Source organism: Macaca fascicularis, chromosome 5 (assembly GCF_037993035.2).
Source record: "Macaca fascicularis isolate 582-1 chromosome 5, T2T-MFA8v1.1".
In the NCBI taxonomy this organism is placed as follows: Eukaryota; Metazoa; Chordata; class Mammalia; order Primates; family Cercopithecidae; genus Macaca; species Macaca fascicularis.
Window position 1 is genome coordinate 60,914,500 of NC_088379.1, and position 19,435 is coordinate 60,933,934.

Sequence of the window (19,435 nt, forward strand, 5' to 3'; positions counted from 1 at the left end):
TGAAACAAAAGATACAAGATAATCACAATGTTGTATAAACAGTGCCTATACATTAGTAGTAACACTTTCTTTTGCATTGGGCTTTAAAATTGACAAATACTTCCCCCAACATCCTCTACCAAGTAGATAGCAAGTTCTGGTCATCCCTATTATATGGATTAAGAAATGTGTTTATACAAATATATGAAATTAGCAGAAACTAAATATTCACAAATTTTATTTAGATCACAATATTCAAACTTAAGGAAATACTTTAAAATAAGAATGTAATATATGAACACAATACATAGCAAAAAATGTGTTCCCACACTAAAGTCTCATTTCTGACCCCTGATACAACTCCACAAAATTAAATCTTAGGAAATGAACAGCTTACAGCTTTTTTTTTTTTTTTTTTTTTTTTTTTTTAAGAGATGGGAGTCTTGCTTAAGACTTTAAGAATTTAAAAATTCATGTATAGATATATCAGTCAGTTTGGAAAGCACATGAATTCCAGAATCCTGAGAAAGTTATCGTAGGGTACCCTTGGTTAGGTGCACAGTGAAGGGCAAACGATAGCTGCCGTTTGACATTACCCAACATTTGTTGGAGGCTTCTTTTCCTAAATAAATAAATAAAATCAAGGTTTACTCCTCACAACATATTTTGGTATGTAGTCTAGGGGTGACCCTTCGGTGGGGAAACTCCTCCACGACATTCCATTTTGTTGTTTCCAAGAACACAAAAGTAAAAACTATATAGTTCATGTAGATTCAACGTATTCCTTTTAACCAGAAGACAGCCAATGCTGCTGTTCGGGCTCTCTAAAGCTTATATAGGATACAAGTAAACTCCAGTGAGGAATTCACCGTACTGCCAGTGAACTGCCAGTGACAGTTTCCCTTAAATGAAGAGACGACACTTTTATCTTACTGTAAGATTTTGCTGCTATTTACCATGGAAGACAAAACATCGAAGAAATTCAGTTTGCAGGTGGTGTTCAAAATACTAACTGGAACAGATGGGTCAATTAAATCTACAAGAGACTGAACTACCCCTCGTGCTTTAAGTATGCTTATTAACACTCAGGGTCAGCAAGAAACATGCGTCTCTCTACAAGCCGGCACTTTAGCAACGTGTGACTCGCGTATTATAACCTATCGTAATCGCTAGCGGAAGCAATCAGGTGCACGTAAAAAGGTTGGGGATCAGCTTCTGGTCACAAAAAAAAAACACCGAGCAAAGATAATTCCCCTACAAATGACGATTAGCGTTAGTGAAAAAGAATGGTAAGTTACACGGTGAAGATGAACTTTGCAAGGCGAGCGCTCCCTAGAGAACACCCAGCCCCGCGGAGGGCAGCAGGCTCCACCCATGTCTGCAGTTTTGGTCCGGCCTCGGAGTAACCACCCTAGCAGAGGGAAGTTTCGCGTGTGCGCAGTAGGCCTGCCCAGTGCCGCGTGGGAAAGGCGGGACCTTCCTATCTCTTGCGTCATATCAACTGCGACGCAAGACGTCACCGGCTTGACTGGGAAGGTCAATCGCGGCTGCAGGCGGATACGCCCGCGCTTTATGCCCGCTGTTGCAGAAGCGTGCGCGTTAACAGCTTTGGCTGGCTGGTGTATGTCGGCAGGATTGTGAAGCCCGGGTTCCGGGCTCTGCCGTGGTGCAGAAATGCTGTGCCGACTCGGCGGTCGGTGGCTGCGGCCGCTCCCTGCCCTGCAGCTGCGGGCTAGGGACCCGGCGCTTGCGCCGGTTCCTACGAGCGGCGCCAAACGCCCCACTCTCTCAGTGTGGGCAGTGGCACCAGTCTGTGCAGTCCATGCGAACGGCTGGTACGAGGCCCTGGCCGCGTCTTCGCCGGTGCGGGTTGCGGAAGAAGTACTGCTCGGCGTGCAGGCCACCACGGGCCTGCCCTGGTGGGGCAGCATTCTGCTCTCCACCGTGGCCCTGCGGGGTGCTGTCACGCTGCCTTTGGCCGCCTACCAGCACTACATCCTGGCCAAGGTGAGGGGCGCCGAGCCGTGCGCGTACCCTGCGCTGCAACACCTGCGGCGTAGGAAGGCCGACATTCACTCAGGGTTTTCGATCCCACGATGTTGCCTGCTGCAGTGCTTAATGCTTAATCATCGTGACCATTTCATTGTGACCATTTTAGCGTTAAAAATAATTTAACTAGCATTAGGTGTGTTAAATATTTTGTGATACATGTACCTGTCATTTCGTTTGTCCTACTGGATTTGTACTCCAAGCACAAGTGGTTACTATACTTGCTCTCGGGAAACGGAGTCAAAGAAATCAGTCGCAGAAGAAATTGTGTTGGCGAAACCTATAAAATTCATGTCTTAAAAGTTTTAACAGCCAGTATGTCTGCAGCGTCTTTCGTCCCAAAGTATTCCAGCTGATCTTTTTTATTAGGAAGAAACTACTGGACTAACAGTTTGCGAACTTGATTCCTGTCCAGGCCCGACTAAGACTGTGTCTGGTCGGTCGCAGTCACTTGAACTTTTACTGCTGAATCCTTTTTTCTGAGGAATAAGGATAGCAGTACCTTCCTTGCCTACTTCACAACATTATCAGAGCAGGTCAGATAATACGGGTTCAAGTGCTTGATTATTCAAATGGGATATTTCAAAAATAGTGGCTTTCATGTTTTCAAGTTGTGAGCATGGGGGAAAAAAACCGGAAACAAAACAGGAACGGAATCAGCAGCAACATTAAGGCAGTGAGCCATTTTACAGGAAGAATGAACACAGGGCAGGAATAAATGCTATTTTTGTTTTTGATTTGTGGCTATCGCAGTGGAAGGTTCTTAACAGACAGCTGTTTTCTCCGCTTACATTACTAGGAAATCTAAAGATGGAACAGTAAAGCTCAGGGTGCAGTTCTCATCTAATACTTATAACCCTGTGAAGTAGGTGCTGTTATATATTTTATGTGAGGGAACCTGATTTTAGAGGTTAAGTTACTTACCCAGGATCACATGGATAAGTATACATTGTGAATTTGGTTGTGACTGAGGACATTTTAAGCAAATTAACATCTTGTGCTTAGACTTAAGGTTTCTTGACATGATCAGTAAACTACATTTTTAAATGACTCGAGGGAATAATGTGAAAAATTCTGAGTTATTGTGAATAAAGATCTTTTATATGCTCATAACAAAACCTATTTTTTAGCTAGGTGGAAAATTTGCAGCCAGAAATAAAAGCTATTGCCAGGCATCTTAACCAAGAAGTTGTAGTTCGTGCAAATCAGTTGGGGTGGTCCGAAAGAGTTGCCAGGTAAGCAAATTATATCCATGTAAGAGCGCGCGCACACACACACACACACATAATTAGTGATGTTAATTATAAGTTTGAGTATTCTGTAGTTTTGGCAGTATTTCTTTTACATATATATATATATATATATATTTTTTTTTTTTTTTTTTTTTTTTTTTTGAGACAGAGTTTCGCTCTTGTTACCCAGGCTGGAGTGCAATGGTGCGATCTTGGCTCATCACAACCTCTGCCTCCCGGGTTCAAGCGATTCTCCTCCCTCAGCCTCCTGAGTAGCTGGGATTAACAGGCATGCACCACCACACCCGACTAATTTTGTATTTTCAGCAGAGACGGGGTTTCTGCATGTTGGTCAGGCTGGTCTCGAACTCCTGACCTCAGGTAATCCACCCCCTTCAGCCTCCCAAAGTGCTGGGATTACAGGTGTGAGCCACCGCACCTGGCCTACTCTTTTATATTTTCATAAGTTATTAATATGGCATGATAGTTTCATATGCTGGACTGAAAGCAAAGAAATAAATGGAGAAAGATAAGAGCATGTTCCTATTCTTTAGGGATTCCAGCCTATTGAAAAAGACCTGTAATCAAATAATAATGTCAGTGAACTAACTACTCTATAAAGATTATGTACAAGGAGCTAGATCATCAAGGAAAGTCAGGGCAGGCTTCGCAGGATGAAGGTACTTTGCCATTTTTTTGTGATATTTGTCAACAAATGACGCAGGTTGTTTACAATCTTGACCGTTTGGAAAAGATACAGCAGGTAATAGCCCACAGGAAAGAGGAGGTAGAAAACGTAAGTGCCACAGTAGAAACACTTCGATAGCTAAGGTACTGTCCATCCTTTGTGGTTATTCTGTGCATTTGTCTGCCTGGGTTCTTGGAAAGTCCCAATCTAAGGGTGCTTGGTTGTGCCCAAGGATGTCTGCATTCATTTACTGGGAACTTACAAGCGTTCCTGCTTCAATCAACTCCTTAATCAGTTTCCCAAACTCTGATCCTTATTAGACTATGACAAATTATTCTCCTTTTTAAGCAATGAAAAAGGGCTTTTTGGTATCAATCTGTGTTATGTATATATTATTAACCATATATTTTTATATAGGTGTAAATTTCCCAACTATTTTTAATATGAGATTGTGTCCTTTATTTAGTGTTAAAAAGATCTGACATTTTAAAAAATCGTGGTGATAGTTTAATGTCTTTATTTGGTAAAAATTAAAAGTTGACAGAACTATAGTTTTGAAATTTTACTGATCAAAGAAGTTGAAAGCTTCAGCCATAGGCCAAAAGAACCAAATTAATAGCTGCTTGCCTGGGTTATCAACGCAGCCTAGATAAGACTTGTGGCACTTTGCTTAAGCCGTACTGGCAGGATGGTTGTCCAGATACATCCTTAGAGATGTTTCTTTCTAGGAGGAGACATCTGAGGGCTTCTGGCATTTTCTTTTTTTTTTTTTTTTTTTGAACAAGACAGAGTCTCCTTGTGTTGCTCACGCCAGTCTCAAACTCCTGGCCTCAAGCAATCCTTCCACTTCAGCCTCCCAAGTAGATGGGATTACAAGTGCAAGCCACAGTGTTGGCCAGCTTCCTGCATTCAATAGTATTGAGTCTTCAAAGGTGAAAGACAGTGTGTCAGATGGACAGCCAGGAAAGTGGGCTTTCCACACAGATGATATAATACAGTACTTCCAAAGGCATGCCTATGCAGAAGTCTGATTTGTTGGACGAACTAAAGTCATTCAGGGGCCAGAATATGCAGGTGTCTTAGAGGAGTAACGAGATAAAATTGGAAGAATAGGCAGATGTGAAATTATGAAGGACCTAGAATGTCTTTGTGTACTGTCTTATTATACACTATAATTTGACTAAATTCAGAAAAACTATTGAATGCCTCCTCTGTACAAAATGTATGATACAGGAGATTTAAAGATGAATGAAATAGAAGACTTTCCCCTCAAGAATACTTTAGTTTCTGTTTTTTAACTCATATTCTCTTGGACCTGAAGGAAGACTATTCTAAAAAGTAAAATTTCAGGAAAAAAACAGTAGTAACTAATGGTTAACAGAGAAACAGGTTAAAAATATCTTTGTGAGATAGTTGATTGAAAAATGGAGACTATTTTGACAGGCCAAGAGCATACACAGTATAAAACCACATAGCTCCAAAAGGTATATTCAGAGATGAAGTGATTAAGTTTGTCTGGAGTGGAGAGATTTGATTAAAGTTTGCTTTAGCTTCCGTATTTCCAATATTAATTGTAGTTATACCATGTCAGTAGTGAAATTTACTTTAAAAGCCTAATCAGCCAAAGACCACCAGAGACAAAGCCTGTAGTCTGACAGTTTCAGATTGTTATGTAACTTATTTACCATATTGTAGAAGTTTTGATAAAAGGCTTTATTTGCCTGTTCTTTAGGGAACCCCTCAACATGCCTGTGACAGCTGAAACCCTTATACAAATCCTTTAGCTAATAACTACAGCAGGCACTATTTGTGCTATGGAAATAAAGCATGATTCTTAGATGACATTTCCTCTTTCCCTTTTTTTTCCACTAACCTCAATCTAGGCTCACTTATCTAAAGAATATGAAGAGGATAATTTCAGAACTATATGTGCGAGATAACTGCCACCCTTTCAAAGCCACTGTGTTGGTTTGGATTCAGCTTCCAATGTGGATCTTCATGTCTTTTGCTCTCCGGAATTTAAGCACCGGGGCAGCACATTCAGAAGGTAATTATTATATAAGTCTCCCAAAGAAGTTCTTTAACATTGTCTTTGTACTAAAAAAAAAAAAAAAAAAAAAGCATACTTTTCACAATTAGGATATGTTCAATATCTTCCTTATAAGAGCATAGAATTTAAAGTCTTAAGTGTAAACAGATTGTGTTGAGGACAACATTTTGTATTGAGAAAAAAATAGATATATTGTGAGTGAAAAACTGGAATAAATCTAGTGCAGATCTTTCCTGTGAGGGACACTGTTGGAATTGTCAGAGTACTTATTTATGTCTTATATATTTTTCTCTGCTGTTTTTAGGACTTCTGTTGTTTTATTTATAAAACTATTTTAGCAGGTTTTTCTGTTCAGGAACAGTTAGCTACTGGTGGTATTCTGTGGTTTCCTGACCTCACTGCACCGGACTCCACTTGGATTCTGCCTATCTCTGTTGGCGTCATCAATTTGTTAATAGTGGAGGTCAGTAGTTTTAAATGAAATTTGTTTGCCATTTATTGGGATTTTTGTTGCTGCTGTTCTGACTTCAAATCTATTTTTGTTTGAGTTGGTGAAGATAGCTCTGAGTTAGAAGTGAGATCCCTTTGTTCCTGGTTCCACGTCAGGCATTGGCCTAGGCCTCTGTGGGCCTCAGAACTCTCGAAATTAAAGTAAAAGCACTGAATTAGTACACTTCCAAGTCTCTTTCAGCTTCAAAATTGTATGATTCTGATACATAGAATTTTGTGATTTGCTTTTGGTAAAAACAGTAATGAAGATGCCTAGTCAATCTGGTTGTATTCTTACAATAGACTGGTGTTGGGTGTGTGTTATTTAATATGTAAATTTGTAGGCGGGGAACACAGTCAGGCCCTGACTGCTATTTTCTTGCTTTATGACCTTAAAGAAGTCATTGAATGTCTTTATAAGATGAAATGGGAAAAGCATACACATAGAAAATGTGACCTCTCAGTCATGTCTTTTTTTTTTTTTTTTTTTTTTTTCGTTTCAGATGGAGTTTCGCTCTTGTTGCCCAGACTGGAGTGTAATGGCACGGTCTTGGCTCACTGCAACCTCTGCCTCCTGAGTAGCTGGGATTACAGGTGCACGCCACCATACCCAGCTAATTTTTTGTATTTTTAGTAGAGACAGGGTTTCACCATGTTGGCCAGGCTGGTCTCGACCTCCTAACCTCAGGTGATCCACCCACCTCGGCCTCTCAAAGTGCTGGGACCCAGCTCTCTCAGTCCTGTCTTAACCCTTATCACAGGCTGCTTTACTCAGCAGTTTAGGGAAAGCATGAATATAATTTCATAAATTATTCTCAGACTCTGAGTAGAACAGACTGAACTGGAAGAAATCTTAAAAATGATTTACCTCAGGAGAGATCTCCCAGACCTCATGACCTCTGATCCCTGTTTGTGAAATCTAATACACTCCTTATTCTTTCAGATGAGGAAAATGAAGATGATATAATATAAGGTCTTGAGTGAAAGTTTCTTAAGGAAAGACTCTACCTGTAGTCCAAATATGTTTCCCTAAGAGCACTAGCACCATCCCCTGTGGTTGGTATTCAGTGAATATTTGTTAGAAAGAAGGAAGTGATAAGCACGAGGTTACACTGAATCAATGTCAATCCCCTAGTCTTTTCCTCTATGTCTTTTAAAGACTAATGAAAGTGTTTTCATAGTGGGGCATGGTGGCATGTGCCTCTAGTTCCAGCTACTCGAAGCTGAGTCAGGAGGATTGCTTTAGCCCAAGAGATGGAGGCTGCAGTGAGTTGTGATCCTACTACTGTACTCCAGCCTGGGCGACAGAGAGCGAGACCTCATCTCTAAAAGAAAAATAAAAGCTTATTAAAAGCTTATTCTTACTTAACATACACTATGTTCAAAGCATTTTGTTTGTTTTTTTGTTTGTTTTTTTTGTTTTTTCTTGAGACAGAGTCTCATTCTGTTTCCTAGGCTGGAGTACACTGGTGTGATCTCCACTCACTGCAACCTCCACCTCCTAGGTTCAAGTGATTCTCTTGCCTCAGCCTCCCAAGTAGCTGGGATTACAGGTGCCCACCATCACACCCAGCTAATTTTTTGTATTTTTAGTAGAGACTGGGTTTTACCATGTTGGCCAGACTTGTCTGGAACTCCTGACCTCAAGTGATCCGCCTGCCTCAGCTTCCCAAAGTGCTGGGATTACAGATGTGAGCCACTGTGCCTGACCATAGGCATTGTTATAAGCAATTTACATAAGTCAACTCATTTACTTCTTAGAATAACCCTGTGAGCTAAATATTATCCTTTTTTAACGCAGAGAAAGTGAGGCATAAAAATGTAAAACTACGTAGTTTGGCTCTAGAGTCGTAATTATGCAGAAGTTTGTTTTTTTTTTTTTTTTCCTCCTTTTTTTTTTATTTGGAAACAGTCTTACTCTGTCTCCCAGACCGGAGTACAATGGCATGATCTCAGCTCACTGTGCCTTCCAGGCTCAAGCGATCCTCCCACCTCAGTCTCCCTCCCAAATAGCTGGGACTACAGGGATGCCACCACACCCAGCTAATTTTTGTATATTTTGTAGAGACGGTTTCACTATGTTGCCTAGTTGCCTAGGCTGGTCTCAAACTTCTGAGCTCAAACAATCGGCCTGCCTGGGCCACCCACAGCGCTGAGATTACAGGCCCCCAGCCTTGTGCAGAATTCTTAAGTGGAGCCTGAAGAATCCTGTGACAGTAGCTACCATATAAATCATTGTTAAGTGGAGCTTGAAGAATGCTGTGACAATAGCTACCATTTAAATCATTGCCCTTGTTTTTTGACACTTTGTGCCAAAAAAGTGTCATTTAAGAATTTAAGAATTTGACATAATTAGTAAGTGATTTTTTGTTGTTGTTGTTGTTGTTTTTAAGAGACAAGATCTTGCTCTATTGCCCAGGCTGGAGTGCAGTGGCATAATCATAGCTCACTGTAGTCTCAAACTTCTGGACTAGAGTGATCCTTCCACCTAGGCCAGTTATTAAGGTTTTTAAAAGTTGGATGATCAAGCTGAGTGCAGTGGTTGGTGCATGCCTATTATCCCAGCTACTTGGGAGGAGGAGGAGGCGGGAGGATCACTTGAGCCCAGGAGTTTGAGACCAGCCTCAAACTGGTCTGTTTGACAGCAAGACCCAGTCTCAAAAAATAAAAAGATGATCAGCCATATAGATTAATCAGTGTTTTTTGTATATATGTATTACTTTTATTAAAGTGTAGATGGACGCCAGTGAAAAATCAGTTTGTATTTTAAAGCTTGTCTGATTTAATATGCATTTTAATAATCTTTATGCATGTATATGTTCTACCCCTTCAGATTTCTACTCTACAAAATATTGGAATATCTCGTTTGCAGACATATGCTACATACTTTGTCCGTGCAATGTCGGTGTTGATGATTCCAGTTGCTGCAACGGTACCCTCAGTGAGTAAGCACCAACATTGTGTGTAGCATGTGCTAAATCCTCTCTGACTTTAGCTTAGACTGGCTGGGATCTTGCCTCTTCTGTTGAAATTCCTCTGACTACTTGATCCCTTACCAAATCAGTATTTCTGTGGTAACGAATCTGTCTCTATTTCTTGCCTTTTTTAAATCTTGCAGTGTGTTTTGCGTAATACCATGAATATAGTATTTCTTCCATTTGACTACTTGGTATATTGAATTAGTTCTACCTATGTAAACTGGAGCAAAGAATTTAGCACTTAAAAAAGAAACAAAACAAAATGCTAAGACCATTTGGGTTCCTGTATGGTATTATTTAATCTCATAACAACTCTGTGAAATAGGTAAACTTATCCCTGTATATACCTAATTAAACTTTACAGAAATAGAAAAAGAAGCAGTTATGTTTGCCGTTAGTTCAGTCTTTTGCATGTTTCCCACAAATACTTTAGAAGTTTCTAAGGAGGCAAAAGCTGTGTTGGGTATATCTCTATGTTTACTCAGAGCCAACACATAAAGTCAAATTCAGTTGTTGTTAATAGTTAGGGTGTAGCATATATAAAACTACTTCATAGTATTTTTTTTTTTTTTTTTGAGATGGAGTCTTGCTCTGTTGCCCAGGCTGGAGTGCAATGGCACAATCTCAGCTCACTGCAACCTCCTCCTCCCAGGTTCAAGTGGTTCTCCTGCCTCAGCCTCCCTAGTACCTGGGATTACAGGCACACGCCACCATACCTGGCTAATTTTTGTATTTTTAGTAGAGGCAGGGTTTCACCACATTGGCCAGGCTGGTCTCAAACTCCTGACCTCAGGTGATCCACCTGCCTCGGCCTCCCAAAGTACTGGGATTACAGGTGTGAGCCACCACAGCTGGCCCACAGTATTTTTTATAGGAATCTAAAGCAATATGTTTTTGGCATCAAAATGTATTTTTTAGGCTGTTACTGAACATAATACTGTCATTAATCCTATGCAGAATAAGTTTGTTCATCTCTAAAATAGATATCATAATGCCTGTGAGAATTAATGAAATGAGTGTCTATTATAGAACTTTTTACATAGTAGTAGTAATGTCATAAAATACCCTGTAAAAGTAGAACAGCACAGATTCACTACATTTCCACAGAGAAATCATACCAGCTATATACTGAAGAACCCCCCAGATAAAATAAAATACAAGCAGTTAAGTTTTACGGAGGGATTAAGTTCAAAATGAGTAACAAGAGATCTAAAACACAATGCTTTAAATACCCAAAATTTATCCTGTCAATTATAGGAAATCTGATTAAGCAGCTTAGGGGTGATGGGACAAGTCCATGAAGATGAGAGACCCAGACTGCTGCTTTCTTTCTGCTTTGTTGTCCACAGCCTGTGATTTCAAGTCTACACTACGGTCATGGCTGTTAGAGCTTGTTATCATGCAGGAATAGTAAAGGGTGCCTGAAGTGTAGTCAGCACCTTTTAAGGAGACTTGCCAGATGTTCCACCAAACAGTTGTGTTAACATCGTAGTTTTATGGCCATCCCTCACTGCAGAAGAGGCAAGGAAATACAGTCTTTTTTTTTCCCCTTTTTCTTTTTCTTTTTTTTTTTTTTTTTTTAGATGACCGCCTACTCAAATAAAAATTAGGATTTTGTTACTAGGGAAGAGGGGAGATTGATACTTAGCTGTCAACTTATAGTCTGCTGTAGTTAGGCTCAGGTTCTTTTTCTGTTGGTGGGTAAGTCAAATGATGATGATAGACAATATTTATTTAACATTGACTTTGTGCTGAGCACTGTTTTAAATGTTTTACATATTTTACCCCATATAATTGGGGTACTATTTACCCCATATAATTGGGGTGCTATGCAGTGCAACGATAAAGGTACTATTATAATCTTCACTTTGGTGATGAGGAAGCTGAGGCACAGAGAAGTTAAGTAACTCATCCAAGGTTACTTAGCTATAAGTGATAGAGTCTTAACACACATCTAAGCAGTTTGGCACCTCCTCTTAACTACTGTGCTAATCTACCTTTGAGGATGTGCTACTTTCTGCCCCTAAAGACTGACTTTGGAACAAATAACAAATGTAAGTGCTAAATGTGGACCACATACTTGCATACCACTCTACATGAATTATCTCATTTATTCCTCACAGCAATCCTCTGAGGTAGATGCATTACTGCCCCGACTTTGTAGATGAGGACAGTCCCTAATGCCTTATAGATGAGATGGTCCCTAGTGCCAAAAATGTTGGGGACCGCTGCTCAAAATGGTAATACAAAAGAAATTTGGAGATAATGCTGAGGCTGTTTGTCTCAGAAGAAGGCAAAGAAAATGCATTCCTTACTACACTGAGAAACTGGCTATTAGGAAACATTTGGAAGATAGATGACTATATGGGGAAAATGAGGTCTAGGGAGGCTAAGTTTGCCATCATAAATGCCACGCTTCCAGTATTCCACCTTCAGTATGTAAGCAGCTGGACAGGACTTTTCATGGGGAAAAAGTATGCTCCATTGTCAAAGAAGGGAGATGAGATCTCTCTTGAGCCTCTGCCTAAGCTTCTTTTTACTTTCTACCCTCCATACTTCTCTTTTCCCTTTATTTTTGCTTTTTGGTCTGTCTGTAACCTTTTTTACCTGTCTATTTAATCCATCTCAGGAATCTAGTAGCTGCTACAAGTCTTGCTCAGTCTTGGCATACTTCTGTTTACAAAGATTGTCATTTTCTTTTTTATTGCCTGCCTATGTCTGGACTGTGATGTCCTGGTAGAATTACAGATGCTAACATTTATGTCTTCTCTTTATAGTCAATTGTTCTCTACTGGTTATGCTCCAGCTTCATGGGTCTTTCACAGAACTTGCTGCTGCGTTCTCCTGGATTTCGCCAACTTTGCCGAATACCATCGACCAAGTCAGATTCAGAGACTCCTTATAAAGACATATTTGCTGCCTTTAATACCAAGTTCATTTCAAGAAAATGACATATTTTCCAATAATTTAAAAACAGTTGCAAGAGTCACTATCACCTTAATGTATTTAGACTTAGAAATTCAGATGTTATTTGATTTCCTTTTTTTTAAAATCATGAACTTCATGAAATATTGTACATTAAGATGGAATCCAGACCAGGAACGGTGGCTCATGCCTGTAATCCCAGCACTTTGGGAGGCCGAGGTGGGTGGATCACCTGAGGTCAGGAGTTCGAGACCAGCCTGGCCAACATGGTGAAACCCCGTCTCTACTAAAAAATACAAAAAAATTAGCTGGGCATAGTGGCAGGCGCCTGTAATCCCAGCTACCTGAGAGGCTGAGGCAGGAGAATCGCTTGAACCTGGGAGACACAGGTTGCAGTGAGCTGAGATCACTCCATTGCACTCCAGCCTGGACAACAAGAGCAAAACTCTGTCAAAGAGAAAGAAAAAAAAAAAAGATGCAATCCAGATATATTTGACAGTAATTTAAATCTTTTAAATGTTATAAATGCAGTATGTTTAATTGTGAAAGTATTAGAATAGAACCAAAGTGCCTGTCTCTGTTTATAAAGTTCCAGTTTGTTAGAGCTACCAGAACTTTGGAGAATAGGGTTGGCTACTGAATGCTGTCAAATTAAACTAAGCAATACTGCATATTACTGTTTTGTAAAATAAGAAGATCAGTGAGATGATTCATGTTTTTTTTTTTTGAGATGGAGTCTCACTGTGTTGCCCAGGCTGGAGTGCAGTGGTGTAATTTCAGCTCACTGCAGCCTCTACCCACCAGGTTCCAGCAATTTTCCTGCCTCAGCCTCCAAGTAGCTGGGATTGCAGGTGCACACCACCACGTCCAGCTAATTTTTGTGTTTTTAGTAGAGATGGGGTTTCACCATGTTGGGCAGGCTGGTCTGGAACTCCTGACCTCAAGTGATCCACCTGCCTTGGCCTCCCAAAGTGCTGGGATTATAGGCGTGAGCCACCTCACCCAGCAATTTTTTTTTTTTTTTTTAATTTTTTTAATGAGACGGAATCTCTGTCTGTCACCCAGGCTGGAGTGCAGTGGCATGATCTCAGCTCACTGCAACCTCTGCCTCCCGTGTTCAAGCAATCCTCCTACCTCAGCCTTCTGAGTAGCTGGGACTACAGGTATGCACCACCACGCCCAGCTAAGTTTTGTATTTTTAGTAGAGATGGGGTTTCACCATGTTGACCAGAATGGTCTTGAACTCCTGCCCTCAAGTGATCTGCCCACTTCAGCCTCCCAAAGTCCTGGGATTACAGGCATGAGCCACTGTGCCCGGCTGAGATGTTTCTTTTTTTGGAGGTGAAGAGGATTTTAGACCTCTTTGAGCATCTGAAAAAAGGCTATATATGTATGGTTTTCTCTTCAGAAAAATCTTAGGACTCAAAATACGGGGACTTCATTGATACCGGGAAGGTTTTCTAGCAACTCCTAGTGAATAAATCTTATTCTAATGGAACACACATTGATCCTGAGTTAATGCATGGTTGAAAAAGAAAAGGGGGCAGCGACTTGAAATATATGCAGTAGAGTAGTCCATGCATACAAGTACCTAGCATGGTAGATGATGTTGCCTCCAGCCCTGCTCAGAAAGAATACAAAAAGTGTACATTCCTTTTTCTGTAATTTAAGAAGTCTGGAATACAGAGTGTAGCACCATGTACTGCTAGCACCCAAAATGGAAAATCTTAAGCTTTCAGTTTGTTTAGTCAAAGAAGAAAACCAGAAGGGCAGTTGCCTATTGAGGTGATTTTAAACCTGTTTATTTGTAAGGATTAAGTACCCTAATAGGCTTAAACTATGATAGAGGTTTAATACAGGAAAAATTGACAGGTGTTATAAATTGTGGATCCAGTTACTTGCTTAATTTGTAAAGAGGTAAGATTAGCTCTGGTTGAGATATCAAGTATGACAGGTATTTGAGAGGACTATAAATCATAAATTTTCATTTAGTTAAAATATGGACCTGATTCTGGGAAACCCTATCATTCCATCTCAATGTTTTACAATAAAATAAAAACTAAAGTGAAATTCATTAGTCATTTCTTTGATGTCTCTTAAATTTTAGTTCACCTACTTAATGAAGTTGTTTTTTAATACAAAAAATATACAGCACACAGAGATAAGAATTCTGCTTGTCATGTTACTGCAGTTCCCCAATAATTTATTTTAGACATAGATGGTGGCAATTAAGACTAGTTTCTTTTTGCATGTAAGTTCCTAGTCCTGGTTTCTGACTGTCCTATTGGGGCAATTGTGCTTCCCAACCACATGGAAGGAATTGAAACATCCTCATTATTTGTGGATTTTATATTTGTAAATTTGCCTACTTGCTCAAATCTATCCATAACCCCAGAACCAGTATTTGCACAAGTGCTTTTGAGGCCATTTGTAGGCGAAAAATGTGAGTCACCTCCCAACAGAAGTCAAACAAATGGTACTCTGCCTTCTAGTTTCAGCTCTTATACTGTAAACATGTATCGTTTTTGAGTCTACTTAGTCCCATGTCTTGCTAATTTCTGTTCTTTTTGTTGGTGATTTCACTGTTTAAAATGGCCTCCAAATGTCCTGCTGGAGTGCTGTCTAATGTTCCTAAGCTCAAGAAGACTGTGATGTGCCTTAAGGAGAAAATAAGTGTATTAGATAAGCTTCATTCGTGCATGAGTTATAATACTGTTGGCAGAGAGTTCAGTGTTACTGAATCAACAATATGTTGTATTGATCTGTTGACAAAAACAAAGTTTGCAGAAACCTAACCCTGTGTGTTTTCTAGGAGCAGTGGTTTGGTATTCACTAATTCAGTGTTTGTGAACTTTATGGAACATAAGTACCACAAATAATGCAAATTGACTACATTTGCAGCATGTACAATCAAGGATGCAGAGGCAGAAATGTGTGTGCAGCTTGCGTCATAATAAAAAGAGGAAAGAATTTGAGGAAAATTTTGGCAGTTACAAATTACCTCTGGAATAACTTTGCCTTTACTGTGTGTGCTACTGTGTACTCACTCAGATATTTTTCTTGTAATGGCATAAGAGAAATCAGTCTCCTTTTCCCACTGTGTTTGTCACTTTTGCTGAGACGCAAACAGTAAGGTGCTATGATATTGTGAAATACGTATTTGGTCTTTATCCCCAATCCCTGACGTCCAGCGGAATCTGCAGAGTTTTAAGTGTCTTTTGTATACTCATGTGATGACTGGTGCCTGGGGACCCCTAGAAAGCTTCAGGATAGGGCAGATCCTTATGGCCAGGAGTTCCAGGTCAACCTGGGCAACATAGTGAGACCTCGTCGCTACAAAAAAGAAAGTAGGAAAAAACACCTTTGGTTTTTCCTATCTCCAGATACTCCCTTTTCAAATAAATGAATCTTCTTTCATTTGCATAATTTACCTTGTTTACTGTGAGTCCCCTTGATTTCAAAATGTATATTTGTATCTTTTTTCAAATGTATATTGTGCTTAGTTTCTTATTGCTCTCCCACTGTCAAACTTTCAAACTTGAAATTTCTTTTCAAATATATACAGGAAGTTTGAGAATACAGGGCCCTTCCTCCAAGATCCCAAAGATCCCAAAATGATTTCTGACAAGTGAGGGTAGCTGGGATCTTGGGATAAACCCATGTATAAAGAAAACTGCTGTATTATGAACTGAAGTGAATCAGTTACCTGAAGTTACCTGACTTCAGGATGGTAAATACTCTTGATTTTTTTCTTCAGGCATATTTTTTTTTTAGTAAAGAGCAAAAAATCTGTATTGTATTTCAGAAAATTGCAAGTCTGTGGTCTTATTTCCAAGTTTGTCATAGCCTGAAGCAGTTTCAGAGCCTGAATGAAGTCAGGGCTACAGAACAGGGAATATACATGCTCTTAAGACCCCTTGATGTCTTGCTGTCTGGCCTGCCTATATCCCCTCGCTGGGCCCTGCAGAGTTCAGGAAGGCTTTTGTCTCCTTGGGTGAGGACTGTAATGTTTGTGTCACCCTTCCCCACAGGGGTGTTACCCACCCTTCTTACAGGAGATCTGTTCCTGTGGGTCTCATTTTTGTCTCTAGGCCAGATTCACTCTCTTAATAAATGCTTCTCATTTCAAGAGTCAGGGAGGGAGACTCACTCCTGGATCAATTCATAGTTTAGGATACCTGAGTTCAAACGTATATTAATAGAATTAGCATATCAGAAATGATCCCAAATTACTTTTCCCTGGGACCATTAGAAGGGAAAACAACAAATCCTATCCTAGTCAGATGTTCTAAGTGCGAAGATGAGGCTTACAAAAGAAAATCAAAATTGTTAATTGCCACCCTCACAGATAACCCAGGAGAGGTTGCAAAGCCTTATTAAGAACCTTGAGGGAAAAGCCAAACTTGGGGAGAAGACTTTTCAGGTACGTTTAACAGCACTCGAGCTAAAGACCATATCTTCATCTAAGAATCTCACATTCACCTGTCCAAACCCAAAGAACGGACTCGGAGACACAAAGAACAGTGGAAACAAGACTTTTAATGGCAGTCTTGCAAGACTGGGTGTCTGGTGCAGTTACAGCAGGTAATTTACCTCCTAGCATGCAAGTCCCTCCCCCAGTTTCTGATTGGCTAACTACTATGGCGTTACAATCTTCTGGGACATTGCCTAAGTTTCATTACCCCCTTATAAGGCTATATACCCCATTCCTTTCACCCCTTAAGTTTTGATTTCCCAATAACAAAACTATCTTCCCTTTTGTGGGCTGACTCCTACTCTACATTCTGTTCATTTATCGTAACCTTCTAGGTGCATGAGCAGTGCGGTTTGTTACATACCAAGGCTGTCTGCCAGTGCTTAGATTTATCATGCCTTAAAAATGGACCATTTAAAATGTTCTCTCACAGTTCACATCTCAGAGGCGGTACAGAGGTCGTCCTAGATGACGTTGGGAAAATTGTAGTTTGTGTGAAAAAATGAGTGCCCAAAAAAACCTTGGTACCTTCTGTGTTTTGCTGGTTTTTGTTTTCTTTTTTTTATTGGACGCATAATCTGCTTATATTTTGCACCTATCATTAAATCACCCTTATACCTTCATATTTTATTCTTCTAAGAATCCCAGGAATCACCTTTTCTTTTTTTTAGTAGTCACCTTTAAAATTGCCTGTATATCAGATTTAAGTCCCAGAAGCAGTAGGAATGCAGACCCTAGAAAAAAAAAAATTAAAGAATGTAGTTTGTTTTTTCCTCTAGGTGTTAACTGCAGCTACTACAGAATGCAGACTTTGGAATTTCAGGCATAATATTTGGAACCATGCAATAATTTAGATTTCTGTATTAAAGCTAAATAAAGCTTCATGTAAATATGAGTAAAACAATGAGTTATTATTATAAACACTTGGGCCTTACGAGCTGGTTCAAGCAGAACCCAGATAATCTGGAAATTATATGAATGTGTAGATTTTCCATTTGAACCTTACTAGTGTTGCTTAAACTTGTAATAATGGGTATTTTCTAGTTATCTGTTTTCTTTTTTCATATACTATGATTGTATTTTATAAAATCATTTGGTTTTGAGAAGTTGGAATTTCCTAAAGCCACAACATTAGTCATAGATAATCTTATTTATCCAAAGTTTCTGGAATGTGGTGGTTCTGTACCATGTATACAACTAAAATAATATGTAAGTAAGAATTTGATCCATGTACAGTTTAAGCAAACTCTAAAAACCCTGAATTTACATGTATTCTTCTGCTAATGATATGGAATATGAAGATTTGAGATATCTCCTTGATAACTCTTAAGAAAGTGAAAAGCAAATCGCTGAACCCAGGAGGTGGAGGTAGCATTAAGCCGAGATCGCGCCACTGCACTCCAGCCTAGGCAACAGAATGAGACTCTGTCTAAAAAAATAATAATTAAAAACTACTAGTGTGATGAAGCTAATGCTAAGTAAGAGAATACTTTAGATGGGCAAACCTTGGTTCTATGGTTTGAATGTCTTCTCCAAAACGCATGTTGGAACTTGATCTCCAGTGTGGCAGTATTGAGAGGCATGGGGCCATTACATGGTGATTGGATCATGAGGGCTCTCTTCTCATAAATGGATCAATTGGCTTATGGATTAATAGGTTATAATGGGAGCAGAGCTGCTGTCTTTATAAGGAGAAGAAGAGAGACCTGAGCTAGCACTGAAGCATGCACATCCCCCTTACCATGTGATACCAGGCACTGCCTCAGGTCTCCAGAGTCCCCACTTACAAGAAGGCTCTCACTAGTTGTACCCACTTGATCTTGGATTTCTCAGCCTCCATAACTGTAAGAAATAATTTCATTTCCTTTATAAATTACCCAGTTTCAAATATTCTGTTATAAGCAACAGAAAACAGACACTTAGTCTAACAAAACAAGATTAAGTTGATCTGAGAACCTTGTAAAATTTAAAAGTTCATAGCTTAGAAAAAGCAAGATAAATTTAAAAAGCTTGCTCTTTGAAAAGCTCTGCTAAAGGATTTAGTAAATTTTAAGAACAATTATGACAGTTAAGAACAATTAAGAACAAGTAGGCCGGGCGCGGTGGCTCAAGCCTGTAATCCCAGCACTTTGGGAGGCCGAGACGGGCGGATCACGAGGTCAGGAGATCGAGACCATCCTGGCTAACACGGTGAAACCCCGTCTCTACTAAAAAATACAAAAAACTAGCCGGGCGAGGTGGCGGGCGCCTGTAGTCCCAGCTACTCGGGAGGCTGAGGCAGGAGAATGGTCTAAACCCAGGAGGCGGAGCTTGCAGTGAGCTGAGATCCGGCCACTGCACCCCAGCCTGGGCAACAGAGCAAGACTCTGTCTCAAAAAAAAAAAAAAAAAAAAGAACAAGTATATGACAGTATATTTTAATCTTAATAGAAATTAAATCATAGGGGAAAACTTAGCAAGAGAGCATGCATGTGAATCGTGTTTATAATTATGTATTCAACATTCTAGATGGATCACATAATTGCAAAATAAAATTGTACAGAATTTTGAAGACAGTCATCTTTTGTTTTGT

General features: G+C 39.8%; 1 protein-coding gene across 5 annotated transcripts; it reads left to right on the top strand.

Annotated features, from left to right (window-relative positions):
• The first annotated feature begins 1,501 nt into the window (after positions 1 to 1,501).
• On the top strand, positions 1,502 to 13,097 carry COX18 (cytochrome c oxidase assembly factor COX18). Of its 5 annotated transcripts, none has more exons than XR_012434877.1 (6): positions 1,502 to 1,986; positions 3,163 to 3,263; positions 5,832 to 5,995; positions 6,354 to 6,461; positions 9,321 to 9,428; positions 12,243 to 12,397. XR_012434877.1 is itself a non-coding variant. In XM_005555097.5 (6 exons), the coding sequence occupies exons 1-6, from the start codon at positions 1,654 to 1,656 to the stop codon at positions 12,414 to 12,416; spliced, it is 1,005 nt and encodes a 334-aa protein (XP_005555154.3). In that variant the 5' UTR covers positions 1,502 to 1,653; the 3' UTR covers positions 12,417 to 13,097. The 5 variants fall into 5 exon arrangements, 4 of the variants coding, with proteins under 4 accessions (XP_005555154.3, XP_005555155.3, XP_005555156.3 ...); XM_005555097.5 differs by having other exon boundaries at positions 6,337 to 6,461; positions 12,243 to 13,097; XM_005555098.5 differs by having other exon boundaries at positions 6,340 to 6,461; positions 12,243 to 13,097.
• The last annotated feature ends 6,338 nt before the right edge of the window (positions 13,098 to 19,435 follow it).